At 38.6% G+C, this 16,849-nt stretch overlaps 2 protein-coding genes and 2 long non-coding RNA genes across 4 annotated transcripts; 3 read left to right on the forward strand and 1 right to left on the reverse strand.

Moving 5' to 3' along the window:
- The first annotated feature begins 3,324 nt into the window (after positions 1 to 3,324).
- Positions 3,325 to 4,291, forward strand: LOC125192355. The gene is made up of 4 exons (XR_007171371.1): positions 3,325 to 3,519; positions 3,639 to 3,762; positions 4,006 to 4,126; positions 4,233 to 4,291. It is a non-coding gene; the product is annotated as an uncharacterized LOC125192355 (long non-coding RNA).
- A 15-nt stretch (positions 4,292 to 4,306) lies between these two features.
- LOC125194562 lies at positions 4,307 to 5,579 on the forward strand. Its single transcript, XM_048092820.1, has 3 exons — positions 4,307 to 4,843; positions 4,925 to 4,951; positions 5,469 to 5,579. Exons 1-3 carry the CDS (start codon positions 4,307 to 4,309, stop codon positions 5,577 to 5,579), a joined length of 675 nt encoding a protein of 224 aa, XP_047948777.1.
- Positions 5,580 to 7,108: 1,529 nt separating this feature from the next.
- LOC125192535 lies at positions 7,109 to 8,055 on the reverse strand. The gene is made up of 2 exons (XR_007171424.1): positions 7,954 to 8,055; positions 7,109 to 7,344 (listed from the first exon to the last, which is right to left on the reverse strand). It is a non-coding gene; the product is annotated as an uncharacterized LOC125192535 (long non-coding RNA).
- A 5,456-nt stretch (positions 8,056 to 13,511) lies between these two features.
- LOC125194563 (putative disease resistance protein At1g50180) lies at positions 13,512 to 16,827 on the forward strand. The gene is made up of 3 exons (XM_048092821.1): positions 13,512 to 13,587; positions 16,021 to 16,742; positions 16,801 to 16,827. Exons 1-3 carry the CDS (start codon positions 13,512 to 13,514, stop codon positions 16,825 to 16,827), a joined length of 825 nt encoding a protein of 274 aa, XP_047948778.1.
- Positions 16,828 to 16,849: the final 22 nt, after the last annotated feature.

The raw sequence follows: 16,849 nt of genomic DNA on the forward strand, positions 1-16,849 counted from the left end.
TTATCCCTTAGTCCCATAGAAATAGGACGAGGGAGTATTGTTAAGATCGGTAAAGGATGTTCATTCTATTCACTGATGATAATGTACAAGGATTACAGATCTTTATATAGGCTAGACATTCTCTATCTATGGTAAACCAAAATTTACATTAATTGGCATTCTATCTATGGTATAGTATAATTCCATATCAATCACATATTGTACTCCTCCCTTTTTGTTTCCCCTTTAAACTCCCCTAACTAGATAGTCCACCACCTTTGTTCTTTTTTTCTGTATATTTTGCCCCAAAAAAAGTAAAGTACCCAAGTCGATTTCCCCGGGTGGCCCCGGGTTCCCGCCCATTAAAGATCGGAAATCCATGAATCTCCATGTGCCCGTGTTTCTAGAAAAAAGAAGCCCATGTTCAACCATCCTCGCCCCAATTTAACCCAATTGTTTCCCCCGGTGCTTTTTCTTGCGGTGCATGCAAAAATTTGGCTCCCCACCCCCCTTGCATAGGCAATACCCGGCCTGGGGGATAGATAAATTGGTTTCCCTAATCTTTGATATCCCCCGATCCCCAAAAGCCCCCTTCCTTCATCGTAATCCATGTTTTCCAATCAGGGGGAATAATTGGTTTGCAATCGGATCCCTATCTCCCCAATAAACCCAATATTTTTCCCCGACTAATAAAGATTCCCTTTTTGATGTCCCTTCTTTTCCCAAGAATTTTCAAAGCCCCAAAGTCTTTCATCTCAAACTCATTAAATAGGTTTTTCCCTTTTTTGGGCCTTTTTCTTTCCTCATCATCCCCGGGTAATGATCATTCGCCTACATATAATCGGACACGTGATCTTGCTTTCTTTTCGAGGAGCAAGATCAATTACTCGTTTGGCCCCGTATTTCTTCATCATTCGTGAATCCCCAAAAACCATGCCCGAGGGGCTTTTTAATCCTTTGTGTTTTTTTCAGGAGACCTTTTCCATTTTGGGAAACTCCTTAGCAAACCCAAGCAAATTTCCCAAAAAGCTGTTTTAAAAGCTCTCCATGCAAAAAAGCATTGGTCCGCAAACTAGGGGCCGGGCCCTTTTTAAAAACGGAAACCGAAAAAAGATTTCACGGTTTTGGATTTTGGCCACGGGGGAAAAAGTCTCAAAACAACCCACGCCGTATTTTTAGTATATCCCTTTGCCACGGTCGGGCTTTATATCTATCAATAGTACCATCCGTCTTTTTTGGGAACACCCTCGCCCGACGGCCTTCACCCCTTTTGGGAAAGGGGGCCTTTAAAGTGTTTTTCCCTTTTAAAGGCCTTCATTTCTGAACATGGCTTCCCCCCGGGTTGTTTATGTTTCATTGCCTCATCAGGGGGTTGGGGGATCTCCCCCTTTTTCATCGGCGGCCCCAATTTCGTGCCATTTTTTAAATTTTTGCACAAAATTTGCAACTCCATAAAAACTCTTTTTTAATTTTTTGGGGGAAAAGGCCCCTTTCCTGCAAAAAATCTTGTACTCCCAAAGGGGGAAGTCATATCTCCTTTTCGCCATCAATGGTATTTTTTTTTTTGACCTTTTTCCCCATGTCTAGAGTCGGGAAACGAACGTTGGGGTGAGTTAAAAATTTTTCCTGGGATATCCGGAGGAGGGGTTTTAGGAGGCGGATGAGATGATTTGGGGGCAGACATACTCGGCGAGGAGTTTGGGCAACCAAACCCCCAAAGGTAGCCCTTAATTACTTGGATTTCTCCCCGACTCCCAAAGGGGGAGTGGTAAAAATCTTTAAAAAGTTGGGGTTCATGGTGGTAATAATCTTCCTAGAGTTGGGATCAAAGCAGATACCCCTTTTTTGGTTCCCGTACCCCAACAAATACACATTTTGTAGCACACTGATAATTTGGGTTTCTCTCATGTTTGGGGATATGAACATAAACGGAAAAAAAAAAAACCTTAGGGGGAGAGGGTTTTTGAGGGGCGAAACAATTTGGGCAAGGTATCGAAAAAGGGGGTTTTTATGTGAAGGATTTTGGTGGGTAGGCGGGTTTATGAGGTAAATAGGGGTTTGGGAAAAAGCTTCAAACCATGTTTTTGGGACCTTGGATTCAATCATTAGAGCTCGGTCATTTCCCAAAGGGTAATTTTGTTTTTTCTCTCCTTTCCCCTTTTGTTCGGGGGTATAGGGACGAAGTTTGATGGTTACCTTTTAAAAAATTTAGCCTGATAGAGTTAACAAAATTCCCCCCATTTTTCCACCTAAGGGTTTTGATTGTGGTATGAAATTGTGTTTGGATAAATTTAAGAAAAGAGACAAATCTATCAAATACTTTCCCACGTTTCAAAAAAAAACACCCCAAATCATTCTAGTGGAAACATCAACAAATATCACAAAATATTGAAAAACCCTTTCTCCCACCCCGGGGACCCCAATTTGGGAAAGTACTAATGAAAACGAATTCATACGAGTATTTGTAGGTTTAAAGGGACTGCTCTTGGCAAACAAGGAAAGGGAAAAACAGGGGGAAAAAAGAAAGGTTCCCCATAAAGCGTTTAAAATAACCGGGGAGGGGGGTCCTGTCTTCGGTGCCAAAGCCAAATTTCTGTTTTATGGACCCGTGAGCCAAAAATTGCACCCGCCATGTTTGAGCCATTCGTCCACGTAGAGAAATCCCTTCCGGTTTTATGCCCCTATCCCCCCTCGTTCCCAATATCCCCCAGAATACAAAATGATGGATGCTTAGAAGAGTGCGGGTTTTTTAAATTTTTTGTCCATGACTAATTGACATGGGTTGTTTAGATAAAGTAGGAACATATAGACAATTTGTGAGGGGAAGGGGAGGGGATATTTCAATTGTTCCGGACCCAAAAACTTTAAATTTATCCCCCCTTGCTTCTAATAAACGTTTTAGTGACCTCACTTAGATTAATAAAGTCTCCCCCTCCCTTTTCATAGTATCCATTTTTCCCCACAAAAAAATCCAAAACCCCCGAAAATGTGTATCGGCCCTATTTTCAACATGGAATGGGGGAAATATTTTTTAGGAGTAAAAAGGGTTTTTTTGACCCCATAGTTGGGGATATTGGGGGGGGTTTTGTGAAGATTGGGAACATTCGGGTCAAATTTAATTTCCGGGGAAAAGGGGGCGCTTTTTAAAAAGAATGGGGTCGATTCTTTAAATAACTAAACTTATGGGGTAAAATATGTAATTAAAATTATCTCGGGTTTGGGTTTTAAAGTAATATGTCTCTAAATTGAGATTCCCTTGTCTGATTGCGATTACTTTTTCCTCTAGGTTGTAGATGAGATACTTGTCTGCCTTGCTATCGAACGTCACAGCTAGGCTATCCCAAAGTGCCTTCGATGTTTGGTGGTGAGCCAAATCGGCAATAATATCATTCTCGATATTATCAACAATCCAAGAAAATACCACCAAGTCATCTTCTTCCCAGTCGTCGTATCCTTTGCTCCCCGGTTCTGGGGGATCGTTTTTGATGTAGGAATAAGCCCCCCGGCCACCAATCTTGACTTTCATAAGTCTTGACCAAAGTGGGTAATTTCTGGCATTCAATTTGAATGCCACAGTGACATTCTTGATGTTCCTCAACTTTGTTGGTTGATCTGGTTCATTCTTAATATCTTCGGTATCTGACATCTTCGATATGTAGGGTCTGATTTTCTGGTTTGTGGACTAAAAAAAAGCAGAACACAGTCGAGAAAGGTATATTGGTTGTGATGAGGATTTTCTGAGCCAAAAAAGATTATTCCTGCTCTGACGCCATGTTAAGATCGGTAAAGGATGTTCATTCTATTCACTGATGATAATGTACAAGGATTACAGATCTTTATATAGGCTAGACATTCTCTATCTATGGTAAACCTAAATTTACATTAATTGGCATTCTATCTATGGTATAGTATAATTCCATATCAATCACATATTATACTCCTGATATCTTGTGATTTTCTTCCAACAAGTATTTTATTGAAATTAAGGTGTGAATCGATTTGATTCTTAAACTTAATTTGAAACAGAGCTTTTGGCTGGAAAGAAAGAAGGGGAAGATGTGCTACATGGTGAGAGCAAGAGAGCTGGAATTATTTGGTGTGGTGACACACCAAGTTACTGGGACCTCACATCCCATCCAGATTCAAGGTCCCTTCTTCACTATCCCAATCCCAGTCCCAATCCCACATTTTCAATATAAAAAAAACAGGGTTTCTTTTAACAAACAACAAATGTGGTTTTAAACCAATTGCAGATTCTCAAAGGTTGCTCTGTTAAAAGAAGTTTGCTGGCTTGAAATCAGAGGCACCATAATCCATAAACACAAGGATGCTCTCCTCCAACACCATCTACGGATGTTATCTAGTCTTCAAGCTGGATCGAAATAGTTACGGACTCGAATCGTCCAATGCATTTGTGAGATTCATGAATGATAAAGTCGACGGCGATGATGAGATTCTGGATCACTTCAGGCGGGAGAATGCTCGCGACCACCACAGCCGGACTGGAGAGGCGCCGGTAAGGATAGGCGACGGCTTGACTGAGATTGCTGAGGTGCACCTCCAACGCCCAACTGGAAAGTCGGAGTCCCCCGGGAAACAGAACTCGTGGGGTAGAAACTACCGACCCCATGGTCGACGGAGACCCAGCCCTCCGCCGGTAAGGATAGGCGATGGGTTTATGAAGAAGGATGAGATGCAACGCGCCAATGGTTCTCAGAGTGGAAGAGTGGCTGTGAGGAGAGGCGATGGATGGATGGAGGTGGAGTGGGAAGCTTCTATAACGATCGAGGTGACGACGGCGTGGTGGAGACATGGCTGTTGGGGAAGGAAGGCCATCAATGGAAGTCGGGTCTCATCGTTCAGGGTATTGAGTTTAGGCCCAACCCATGATTCCTTTCTTCATTTTCCAATTCTTAGACTAATGCTGCATTGCCTTGTGTAATAGATATACACTTCGGTTCAAGGATTTGAGGTACTTTACTTGAACTTGGTGGTTACATATTTTAAATAGGGCTTGCAAAATTAAATCATGTATTTGCATGCACTTAATTTCTAAAGTCTGTTGAAATAACAACGAAATACTTACTGTTATATCGCACTTATCGGGGTAAAAAAAATCAAAATGTTGAATTTTTAGTACTGTATAATATTCTTTAAAATAATAGTATAATAATATAGCAAAATTTATGGTATATATTGTAGTATTTGATATACTACAAAGATCTCAGTATAATCTACACCTTGTTAAGTAAATCTTTGGCCACAAGTCTAGCCTTGTACCTAAGACCCTTCACCTCATTTTTCAATTTATAAAGCCACCTGCAATCAACCACAGAGATAGCTTTATACCACTAACTCCAGAACTTTGACTTAAAGAGCTTGCTTATAAGATTGGGGTTTGATTGGGCAATACATGCATGGTTTTATTGGGTTTATTACACTAACATGGCCAATAATGTGCAAAAAGAATGACAAATTTGAGTGTGCAGAAGCCAGAAAGCGAAGAAATAGAGAGTGCAAGGTCAACCGGATCAAATCAAGAAATGAGCGAAAACAGCATGAAAAAGAGCCGAGTTGATCCGTTGAAGTTGCTGAACTGATCTAGTGGAATCATGCATCTGCAGTGCTGAGTCATAGAAGAGAGAAAGAGCAAAGGCCATTCTAGAAGGGGCAGAAGTGTCAAAAGCAAAATGGGCTTACCCTAGGGATTTGAGCCCCACATGCGCTCTATAAATATGAGAATATTGTATGAATTCCACATCACTCATCACTCACCATCTCCCGTCACTCAAATTTAGTCTAGTCATGGAGTAGAAGTAATTAGCTGTCGAGGAGTCACCATTCCACCTTCAAGCTCTCAGCTCTTCTTCCTCACCAAAGGAGATGAGGCCAGATCCACGTAGAAGTCTTCTTAGCTCAGCATTTGTGTAGTCATTTTGAGGATTTTGGACAATTTACTTTCCGTTATATTTCATCGCTCCGTAGTTCTGTAGTTTAAACGTGTTTTTCTCTTAGTTGCCACTTAGTTTCTTCATATCGCTGTTTAATTTGTGCAAGAATTCTGTTTCTTTTGTTTTTACCGAAGATCTTGAATGAAATGGAGTTTTTGATGCAAGCTTGGTTAGATCTAGTATTTTTAGTGTTGATTGCTTTTATTCGCTTTGGATCTACTCTTTTACTGCTTTTCCGTAGGTGGATTTACATTTCCGTTCATCATCTTGCATGATTTACTTTCCTCAGCTTAGATCTGCCTTCGGTTAAGTGTAATTTCTATGGATCTGTTTTATTTTGCTCTGTTCTCATGTTTTATGTTGATGCTCTTTTGATTTACGTTGCACTTTCTGCTCAGTTACTTAGAGTAGACGTAAAAGGTAGTTAGTTAAAATCGACGCTTCTGTCACCTTTTTGTCATTGTCAGCTTTTCTGAGTGCGCGCGCGGATGTGTCAGTGGTCCCGCGTACCTTTGATTCCATTCTCTTTTTAGCTTAGTTGATCCAGTCGAGTCCTTAGTTTAGAAGATATTTCATTCAGTTGATCAGTTCACCCTAGTTTAGTCTTAACCCCAAAAATTAGAGCGTGGCCGCAGCCGACCCTTTCCAAATGTCTCATTCCCAACTCCAACCGCTTCCATCTCTGAGGGATTCAACTCTTACTTCCCTTTACTAGGTTACTTAGTACTGTGGGTTAAGGTCTTGAACGTTCTTTTTCTCTCTCGTTCACATCCAACGATCGTTAATAGTAGTCCAACCTGAGCGGGTTGTCAGTCAGCTTCAAGTTGAGTACTCTGCGTGTTTTTATTCTACTTGTGAATCGCAAGTGTGCAAAAAGGGCAGTTTTCAAGGTTCATCCCAGTAGATTCATACACATTGAAAGCCAAGTTTATAAGAGCAACTAAGCCAACATAGCCATCAAACTTAGAAGGTTTCTTCACATTCACTCTTCTAGTTCTATCCCTAGATAACACATAATCTTGCAAGTTGGGATTATCATAGCATTTTGAATACCACTGGGGCTATGAATCACATTCTGAGCAAGAACAGAATAAACATTTTGCCACACCTCAACCCTTATGACATATGCACTAACTATAAATAAATTTTAAATATTAAATAAATTAACCCACGCTTCAAGTACATAAAACGCACATATTATATCATTTCAAAAATCAACATTTATCAAGAACATATTTCAAACATTCTAAACAGTAGCGAGACCCTCTCACCACTCTATATACTATTATACATTTATCTATATACAAAAATGATGAGGAGGAGAAGGTTGCCAAAATGCGTCAGCCGCCGACCCTGATAACATGTGGAGTTCCTACGACCCATGTCAACAAATAATTTCACCGATATCTTATTCCTGAAAAATAATAGTGGTTTATATGAGCCACGTGCATATAAACCTTACCTTTAATTTCACACACAAATATCAAACACATTCTTTCACCAAAATATATCACCAGAAATAATAAACATCAGAAACAATTTCATATTCATATGCATATGCCTCTATGTTCTTTTTATTATTTTGTGACAGATCAAGCCTGGTATCTGTCCGAGATTTCCATTGTATACGACCTGCAGGTCCCTTTTAATTATTTGACCTTTCCACGAAGGTCCCTCTTTAATTTGACATTTCCACGAAGGCCCCTCTTTGCCTATATTCTTTGACCCGTAGGTCCATTGTCATTGTATATGACCTATAAGTCTGTTTTCATTACCATTGATATCAGATCCATGGCAAGATTGTCACATATCCTCTTTAATCTCATGATTCAAGTAATTCTAATGCCATATAAAAGCATATCAAAAACACCACTCACATATTCGTATCATATTCCATCATCGATATCAAATAACACATAACCATTTCAGTCTCATATCATATAATTCAAATATTCACTCCAATTTAACACATAGCAATCAATCACATAAAATATGTAAAATTGAAAGTGTGATTTATACACACCTGAAATGTGATAAACAAACTAGTTGAACACCGATCCCGTCTCTTGCACTATGACCCTCAATTCTATTTTTTTTCTTTTTCCTCTTCCGTATTTTTCTCTGCCTCTCTCCTAGCAAAAAACAAGTTCTCCTTGTTTCTTTTTCTTTTATTAGTGATATAGCCAAATAAACCGACTCACTTATATTATTAACTAAATCTCTCCCTTTTTTAATGTTAATATGTGGACGTCAAATATCTACAAAATTGCAATCCTATACTTATTTATATACACTTATTTATATACACGTGTGACTCTATAAAGAGTCCTTATCCCTAATCCCATATTCATGCAATCATACATATATATTACTCCCTCCGTCCGCGAATAGGAGTCCCGTTTTTCCATTTTGGTCCGTCCGTGAATAAGAGTCCCGTTCACTTTTACCATAAATGGTAATAGGGTCCCACCTTCCACTAACTCATTCCACTCACATTTCATTTAAAACTAATATATACAAGTGGGACCCCTATTCCACTAACTTTTTTCCACCCACTTTTCTTAATATTTCTTAAAACCCGTGCCGCCCATAAATGGGACTTCTATTGGCGGACGGATGGAGTATATTATTATGTTTACGTAATATATATATCTCATGCACATATATATTTTTATGCACAAAGACACACATATGGACACACTTATATTAACAACTAGTATATGATAATTAAGGAAAAATATATATTATACGCATATAATTCAACTATGTTAGTCATCTAACTTTATAATTCTTTTTAACTAATACATATAAACAATTACATTTATTTCTCATGAAAAATAAACATTATTCTTATGATACCCATAAAAAATATGTATAGTATGCATTGATAATAAAATGTGCAATAAATGATGAATGTTTTGGGTTAGCGATGTCACACATTTCTCAAAGGACTAGCATGCACATCAGGAATATTATCATTATCATTAAAGGGAGGCACAACATCATTCACATTTAGATTTTCTTCACAGGGTGTCTCATTAGGTGTAAAGATTGGATAAGAGTTCCAGAAAGATTGCTCCACCTCACTTGGAGTATAACTAGGATGCTCCACACTAGTGAGTGTATTTGTGGACTTCACCTCAATAAGAGGCTCATTGTCCACGGGTTATGGAGTTGGGTTATTAGTCATTTTCAAGCAAGGGAATTCATCTTCATTGAACACCACATCCCTTCTAATTATGACTTTGAACCCTGGTTCATCTCTTAACCAAACTCTATAACCTTTAACACCCTCAGGATATCCTAGAAACACACCTTTTCAAGATCTAGGCTCAAGCTTGTCAGACTTAGTATGCACAAAAGCAGCACAGCCAAATATCCTTAGATGAGAAAGAGATAGAGTTTTTCCAATAAAAACATATTCAGGACATTGTCCTAACAAAGGCATAGAATGAGATCTATTAACCAAGTAAGTAGCAGTTAACAAGGCTTCACCCAAAACTTTTTAGATAAACCAGATTTAGCAAGCATGTATCTACTTTATCAAGCAAAGTATGTTCATCATTTCAGCCACCCCATTTTGTTGTGGGGTGTAAGGAACAGTTTTATGTCTTTTGATTCCAAAACCAGCACACAAGTTATCAATCTGTTTATTGCAAAATTCCAAGCCATTGTCAGTTCTGATAGCCTTAATTTTCTCACCTGCCTGAGTTTCCATCAAAGTTTTCCAAGCTTTCAGTTTTTCAAACACTTCAGACTTATGTCTCATAAGGAAACACCAAACTTTTCTTGAAAAATCATCAATAACAGACATGAAATACACAAAACCAGAATGAGAAGACACAGAAGCAAGGCTCCAAACATCCATATGCAAATACTCAAGAATGCACTTACTAACATTAGCAGGCACAGGAGTAGGAAAGGAAACTCTATGCTGTTTAGCCAGCACACAAGTGTCACATAAAGGCAAATCACCATGGACATCATTATCAAAGAGAATAGCATGCTTTTTCAGAATATTCAAACCTTTTGCACTCATGTGGCCTAGCCTATTATGCCATAACATAGTTTTATCAGTTTTAACAACATTGGCAAAGGCTTTCTCACATGAAAGAGGCACAGCAGTACAGACATACAAACCACATTTTCTCTTGGCCTGAAACAGACACATAGAACCTTTGCAGATTTTCATGCAACCTCTCCCCATTTTTCCCCCATACCAGCATTTTCAAGAGCAGTACAAGACATCAAATTATAACATAGATCATGAACATATATAATATCCTTCAAGTTGAGCATATGGCCATTATCAAACTTTAAACATACTTTGTCAATACCAAGAATTTCACACTTCTTGTCATCAGCCATTGACACAATAGTATTAGTTACAGACTTTAACTTAGAAAACACTTCCTAACATGATAAGTACATCCAGAATCACAAAGCCAATCATTTAAAGTAAAGGGGTAGATAGGAGAAGCATTTATATACATCAAATCATGCACCATATACACAGATTCATTATCAGCATCATACTTGGCCACATTGACAAGGTTTTCTAGCTGAGTGTTGTTATTGAGAGGTTTATTCTTCTTAGGCTTAGTACAATATTTCTTATAGTGCTCAACTTCCCCACAATTAAAACACTTCCTATATATTTTAGGATCCTTACTTCTGGACCTAGACCTAAACTTTTTCTTTGAATTTGAGCTAGAACAGAACCCCCATTGGATTCATTACCCCCTCTAGACTTAGATCTACCTCTGACATTAAAGACCTTATTAAAAGCATTCTTGTCAACCCCCTTTTCCCTTAATTCAAGTTCTTTTAGATTTAGGGAGCTTATGATTAAGTACAGAGGAGTTGAGTCTCTGCCATACTTAATGACAGCTTTCACATCACTGTAAGAGTCAAGTATGCATTCATTAGAGCTATACTAGTGTATTCATCTATTGTTTTGTCACCAGATTTCTTTATATCATGCACAAGATTCTGAAACCTATCCACACTATCATTAATGTCTTTGGCAAGATCAAGCTTAAACTTAAACAACTTTTTATGCAGGTACGTCCTTGAAGACATAGAAGTCTCAGTGAACATAATATCAAGTTGTTTCCACATATCAGAAGCACATTCAATATGATCAACTTTCCTAATCACAGATTTAACATAATAGTAGCTCTAGCCAACTCATTCATTTCATCAATTTTTTCTTGAGCAGTGTCATCATGTAAAGAACCATCCACAACCTTAAACACCTCTTGCTAAATTAAAACACACTTCATTTTCTGTTTCCAAATAACAAAATTATTTTGCCATTGAAAGGAATCAAACCACTTTAGCAAATCACTTCAACAAGAACAACAGGAAGCAAGATAGAAACACAAAACTTTGCAAACCTCAAAGCGCAAAGACATTCACCAAAGACCAGACACACTTTTACACAGCTTTCACACAAGTCAGACCTCAAATCCCTGACTGTCACGAGCAACACTGCCTAAGGCTATCCCAGTTTGCAATCACTCACTTCTGGAGGGCGCAGGGGGTCACTTAAACAGTACCAATGCTTGGTGGTCAGGTAATCAGAAGCCAGAAAACACAAAGAACCAAGAAACACAACAGAAGCAAACCAACAAAGAAAGCAAGAAAAGTCCTAAGTCTTTGCCAGAGACTATCTACCAGCAGGCAATAACCCAAGCCTATAGGTGGCTCTTAAACAGAAAAGGAAACCGGAGATATAGCCAATTCACTAGAGCGAATCCCCACTCGAAGGAGGATTCCACTTGCCCGCCTCCTTTAGCGACTCGGCGTGCCAGACTAGTCCCCCCTATAGCTCCGATACCACTGTAGAGATCATACTAGTCCAGGTTCACTAATTACCGAGACCTCTTTGTTCTTCTTACAAGAGAGCTCAGCCAAACTCACAATCAAGCGACTGATATTAGTCAAGAATTACAAGGGTAACCTATTAACTATCACAACAATATTTAATAACCCTAACTATGATCTTGATTAATCGCCAACCCTTCTTGAACCTGCACACTCACTAAACTCGTTAGTAATAACAAATAGGATCCTCTCGGAGATCCCCGGCAACAACGCCAAAAACTTGACTCAACTTATTTTAACACAAATAATACCCGCAAGTGTACGGGGCTAGTGTAGCAATTAGTAAGCAAGAGTATCGTATCCCACAGAGACAAGATTGTATCAACTCAAGTACCACGAACAAATTTCGATTACTATCTAGACAATTCAAGAGAAATGGTTTTGTTCTAACACTACTATAAGCATATAACAATAAAAAGAAATTAAAAGTAACAAGAGGAAATAAACACAAGTGAAAAGGTACCACAAAGAGGAGAGTAGAGTTTTGGATCCAACTACAATGGAATTGTATTGTGATTGATTCAACAACTCCGATTACCCATTTTATGTCTATAGGATTACTAGGAGAGTCGCTAGTCTAGGTTGAGCCCCCTCGCGAGTGTACTCACCCTGTTGATTAACCCTTAATATTGAAGTCTCCTTCTAATATGTTTAGATTAACTCCATAGAACAAAAGACCCAAGCCCTCACTAAGGTTCCCCTCTCTCGAGTGTAGATTATCAAAGTGATGCTCACTCTTTTACCAAACCTATATAGGTATCTCTCGATTACAACTATAAAGGTAAATAAACTCAATTGGTAGCTAAGAAATTGAATTGAAAAGGCACAAGAATGAACAAAGGAATCACAAGAGCTAAGCAATCAAAGAAGTCCTTGAATTAATCACAAACATCCATTGTAGTCTTCACCAAAACTCCACAATAAAATTAGCTACTCATGTTCTTCATGAAAACCAAAACAATGGATTCAATCAAATACATCAAAGAAAGCAAATAAATACTCCTGTGGAACGATTCTATGGATTAGAGACTCCAATCTCTCGATTTGTAGTCTTCAATCTTCAAATCTCTCTTCAAAGTGCTCTTGGGGAAGTGTGGAATGTGTGGTAGGCGGTGGAATGTTGAATTGTGAAACCTAGGCGTTCTTCCTTTTAATCCCCCATCAAAAATCGCGTTTTTGGCATAAAAATACGCCAAAATAGCGTACCCAGCCGGGTGGAATTATAAAGAGTAAAATTCACCCGGCCGGGTGATGATTTTCGACCATTTTCTGACCTTTTCAGCGCAAAAACACAGTACCCGGCCGGGTGGTTAATTCACCCGGCCGCGTGTAATTTTCTGGACAACGCAGTGTTCGTAAAACGGTCATAAATTCTTCTACGGAACTCCGATTAAGACGTGCGAGATACCCAAACGAAGCTCTTTCGAAGACGAAGAGATTGATATGCATTAGGGGCTGATTGGACTTCAAAATCTCCAGTTAATATTGTCTCAAACCAAGGCTGCTGCACATCCACATATTTTATACCTTTTTCTACACATTCTTAACAAAATGGTCAAATACCAAAATAATAGAGAAGTAATCATAATCATATCCGATAATAGACGAAATGTGATAAAAACCATGCAAGATTACTCTCTAAAACCAAGCAAAATCCAAGTATGTCAGAAGAACACATATCAGAATAAGGCGATGACTCAGCCACCCGCCTATAGAACAAATCTATTCTCCAGAAACCAGATCCAAGGGAGCAACGTTGAATCCACAAGTGATTCACCTCACACCGCAGAAATCAACACCACACAACTCCTTCACACCGGATCTAGAACCTCAAAACACAGCCTCACACCAATTCTCTCACACACCAAAACCCTAGATCTAACGCACACACCAGCAACTGAAGTAGTTGCTTAAACCAGGAAAGCCACCGGTCTATCACTCAAAGAAACCGTGATAACCGAAGGAAAACCGCCAGAGAAGTCATCGGAGAAGAAGAGAGTGTAGAGAGAAGAGAGAAATCACAGCAACGAGTGAGTAGAGAGAGAGAGAGTGAATTCTGAATAATGAGAGGAGAGAAAAGGGTCGTCTCTTACATAACAAACACAAGCCACAATCCAACAGCTCCAAACCAAGATCCGGGTGGGAGTACACATGGCACTATCTGGTGGTAGAGGGAAGGGATTTGGGCTCAGCCAAATAATTTCCACATTGGCCAAATTAAATAGACAACCCAAATAAAAGTCCACCACAAATATGCAACAGTGGAGTCCACCAATATTAAGAAAATATTTTAAAGAGAGAATACCGAGTCGCTCACCTTGCACTCATATAGTGTCGCCCAGCTGAACATTTCTCAACCTTTATATATTTGATATATAACTTGAACATTTCTCAACCTTTATATATTTGATATATAACTTATTCAATAATTTTTCCGCCATCATTTTCATTATATTAATAAATTTATTTTCCTTGTTGTGCTCTCCAATTTATTTCCTAGTGACATGATTTTTTTTTTTTAAATAAAATTAACTCCTATGTAAATGAGAAAATTTCAAATAAACTTCTACAAAAAGAAGGAAATTACAATTAATGTCAAGAGGACTCGAACTCAGTATCTCATACAATAATGTCTAAGCTCTTTCGATGGTGATGCCATATTCTAAAATAATAGCTCTAATAGTATAGTATTATTTTAATTTTCTAAACATTGAAGCGAAAACAATTTTGAATCCAATGGAGTGGGAAAAAAGTACTTATATTCTTAGATCGATTAAATAAAGTCTCAAATCAACAAGGCGTTATTAAAATAAAATTCATACAACGACCAGTTAATTAAATAAGAAAAGTACATGAGCACTTGTTTCGTTATTCTTGTAAGTTTCAATTTTGAGCAATAAATGTTAACTAACACAACTTATATACTTTTTTATAGTAACTTTAATTAGTTTAATAAGTAATACATAAGTATTGGGACACAAAATCCTAGCCGTCCAAAAGGAACATTACTAAGATGGAATCACGGATGCTTTTGATTTTAGCTTTTCGTACCCACTTTGATTAACGTCCTAATCACATTTTTCTACGCCACATTGAAATAAGATGCCCTGAAGTCTCTTTCCTCGAAAGAAGACTCGGCCTATTATATACTCCCTCGTCCCTTAAAATTTATCACTTATTTTTATTTTCGTTCGTCCCTAAAAAATTGTCACCTTTCACTTTTATTATTTTTGGCAGTAAACCCTACATTCCACTAACCCATTCTCACTCACATTCTATTATAAAACTAATATATAAAAATAGGATCCACGTGTCACTAACTTTTTCAACCCACTTTCTATTACATTTTTTAAAACTCATGTCGGATCAAATGGTGACAAATTATGGGGGACGAAGGGAATAGTACTCCTCATTTATTCTGTACTAGTAGTATTTACTCCATCTATTCTACAATAAGAGTCACACTTTGTCATTTTAGTCTGTCTTATAATAAGAGTCACATTTTACTGTTACCATAAATGGTAAGTAGGTCTCACATTTCACTAACTCGCTTCACTCACATTTTATTATAAAATTAATATAAAAATAGGTTACATGTTTCACTAACTTTTTCAACCCACTATTATTTATATTTCTTAAAATCCGTGTCGACAATAAGAGTGATTTCTACTGTGGGATGGAAGGAGTATTTAGTGTTTCCCTCTTACTAGATTACAGCAGCAATCTAGCCAGCGAAATATTAAAAGGGAGTGTTCGGTTTGCAAGATTATATCCGGGATTAAATTTGTAGTGTGTTTGGTTCATGAGATTCAACATCACTACTCAATCCTAGATGGATAATCATGCCATAATAAGTCTTAGCTAACCTCCATATGACTAAAATAATCTCACAAATCAATCCTAGATTATATCTTGATATTATTTTATCTTGGCAACCGAACACCACCAAAGGATCTAACAAGAAGAGTAATTAGAGCTGAACCGTAATTAATAAATAAACCGGTTTAAACCGGTTTGTGATGTGATTGTCTGTATAGCTTTATTGTTTTTTTTTTTCATATGCTACTAATAACATCGCCTCAGTGGAAACAAGAAAAGAGTTAAGGATTCCCTTACACCAAAACTGAAATCAGTTGAGTTGAAAGACGAGCAACGGAAGCGGTGTCGATTGTTTTAACCACACTAAATGCGTTGCTGTCAGAGAAAGACAAGTTCTTAAACGGCGTTGTAAAGGATGTGAAGGAGCTGGAGAATCAGCTGAGAGAGATGAAGTATCTCCTCAAAGACGCTAGCCGAAAGCCGCATCAATGCGAGAGCGTGCGCGGCTGGATAAGCGACGCGAGAGATCTCGCATACGCAGCTGAAGACGCAATCGCAGTATACGCCGTCGAGAGCTATTCCCATTGGTGGAAACGATATGCCGGAATCTATCCACTCCACCACCTGCAGTCCGAGATCTCTTGCATCAAGTCCTCCATAGCAGGACTCCGAAAAAGCATGCAAGACTACGGCATAAAGAGCATCTTAGACATAGACAGAGCCGGAAGCTCTGACTTAAACTGGTCCAGGAGAACGTTCCCTGATTTTCTCGTGGAAGACTGTTTTGTAGGGAAGGAGGATGAGCTGAGAACGCTTGTTTCTCGGCTTGTCGGCGGCGACAGCCACAGAGTTATTTCAGTATGGGGCATGGGTGGCATAGGCAAAACCACAATTGCCAAAAATGCGTACAATCACAGGACTGTGACAAGTTTCTTTGAATCTTTCGCGTGGGTTTGCGTTACTCAAAAGTGTAACGTTCGATCAGTTTTGGAGGATGTTCTGAAGCAGCTAGCGCCAGAGAGTGTGGGAGGCGTTTCGAGTCTTGGTGATATGCAGTTGAATCAGCAGCTCTGTCAGATACAAAGTGCTAAGCGATGCCTGATTGTTCTCGACGATATCTGGGAGACTTGTCACTGGGATGGCCTCAAACATGCCTTTCTAGCCCGCACCTCGCAAAGCAAAATCTTGATCACCACGCGCAAACAAGCTAT

The sequence above is a fragment of the Salvia hispanica genome, chromosome 6, assembly GCF_023119035.1.
Source record: "Salvia hispanica cultivar TCC Black 2014 chromosome 6, UniMelb_Shisp_WGS_1.0, whole genome shotgun sequence".
Classification (NCBI taxonomy): Eukaryota; Viridiplantae; Streptophyta; class Magnoliopsida; order Lamiales; family Lamiaceae; genus Salvia; species Salvia hispanica.

Excerpts from the sequence above, each read along its gene's own strand:
- LOC125194562 (XM_048092820.1), top strand. The coding sequence starts at position 4,307 with ATGCTCTCCTCCAACACCATCTACGGATGTTATCTAGTCTTCAAGCTG. Across the intron at positions 4,844-4,924 it reads GTCGGGTCTCATCGTTCAGG|ATATACACTTCGGTTCAAGG; the intron begins GTATTGAGTTTA and ends CTTGTGTAATAG. Across the intron at positions 4,952-5,468 it reads CTTCGGTTCAAGGATTTGAG|AAGCCAGAAAGCGAAGAAAT; the intron begins GTACTTTACTTG and ends TTGAGTGTGCAG.
- LOC125194563 (XM_048092821.1), top strand. The coding sequence starts at position 13,512 with ATGACTCAGCCACCCGCCTATAGAACAAATCTATTCTCCAGAAACCAG. Across the intron at positions 13,588-16,020 it reads GAGCAACGTTGAATCCACAA|AGAAAGACAAGTTCTTAAAC; the intron begins GTGATTCACCTC and ends CGTTGCTGTCAG. Across the intron at positions 16,743-16,800 it reads GTGCTAAGCGATGCCTGATT|CCCGCACCTCGCAAAGCAAA; the intron begins GTTCTCGACGAT and ends ATGCCTTTCTAG.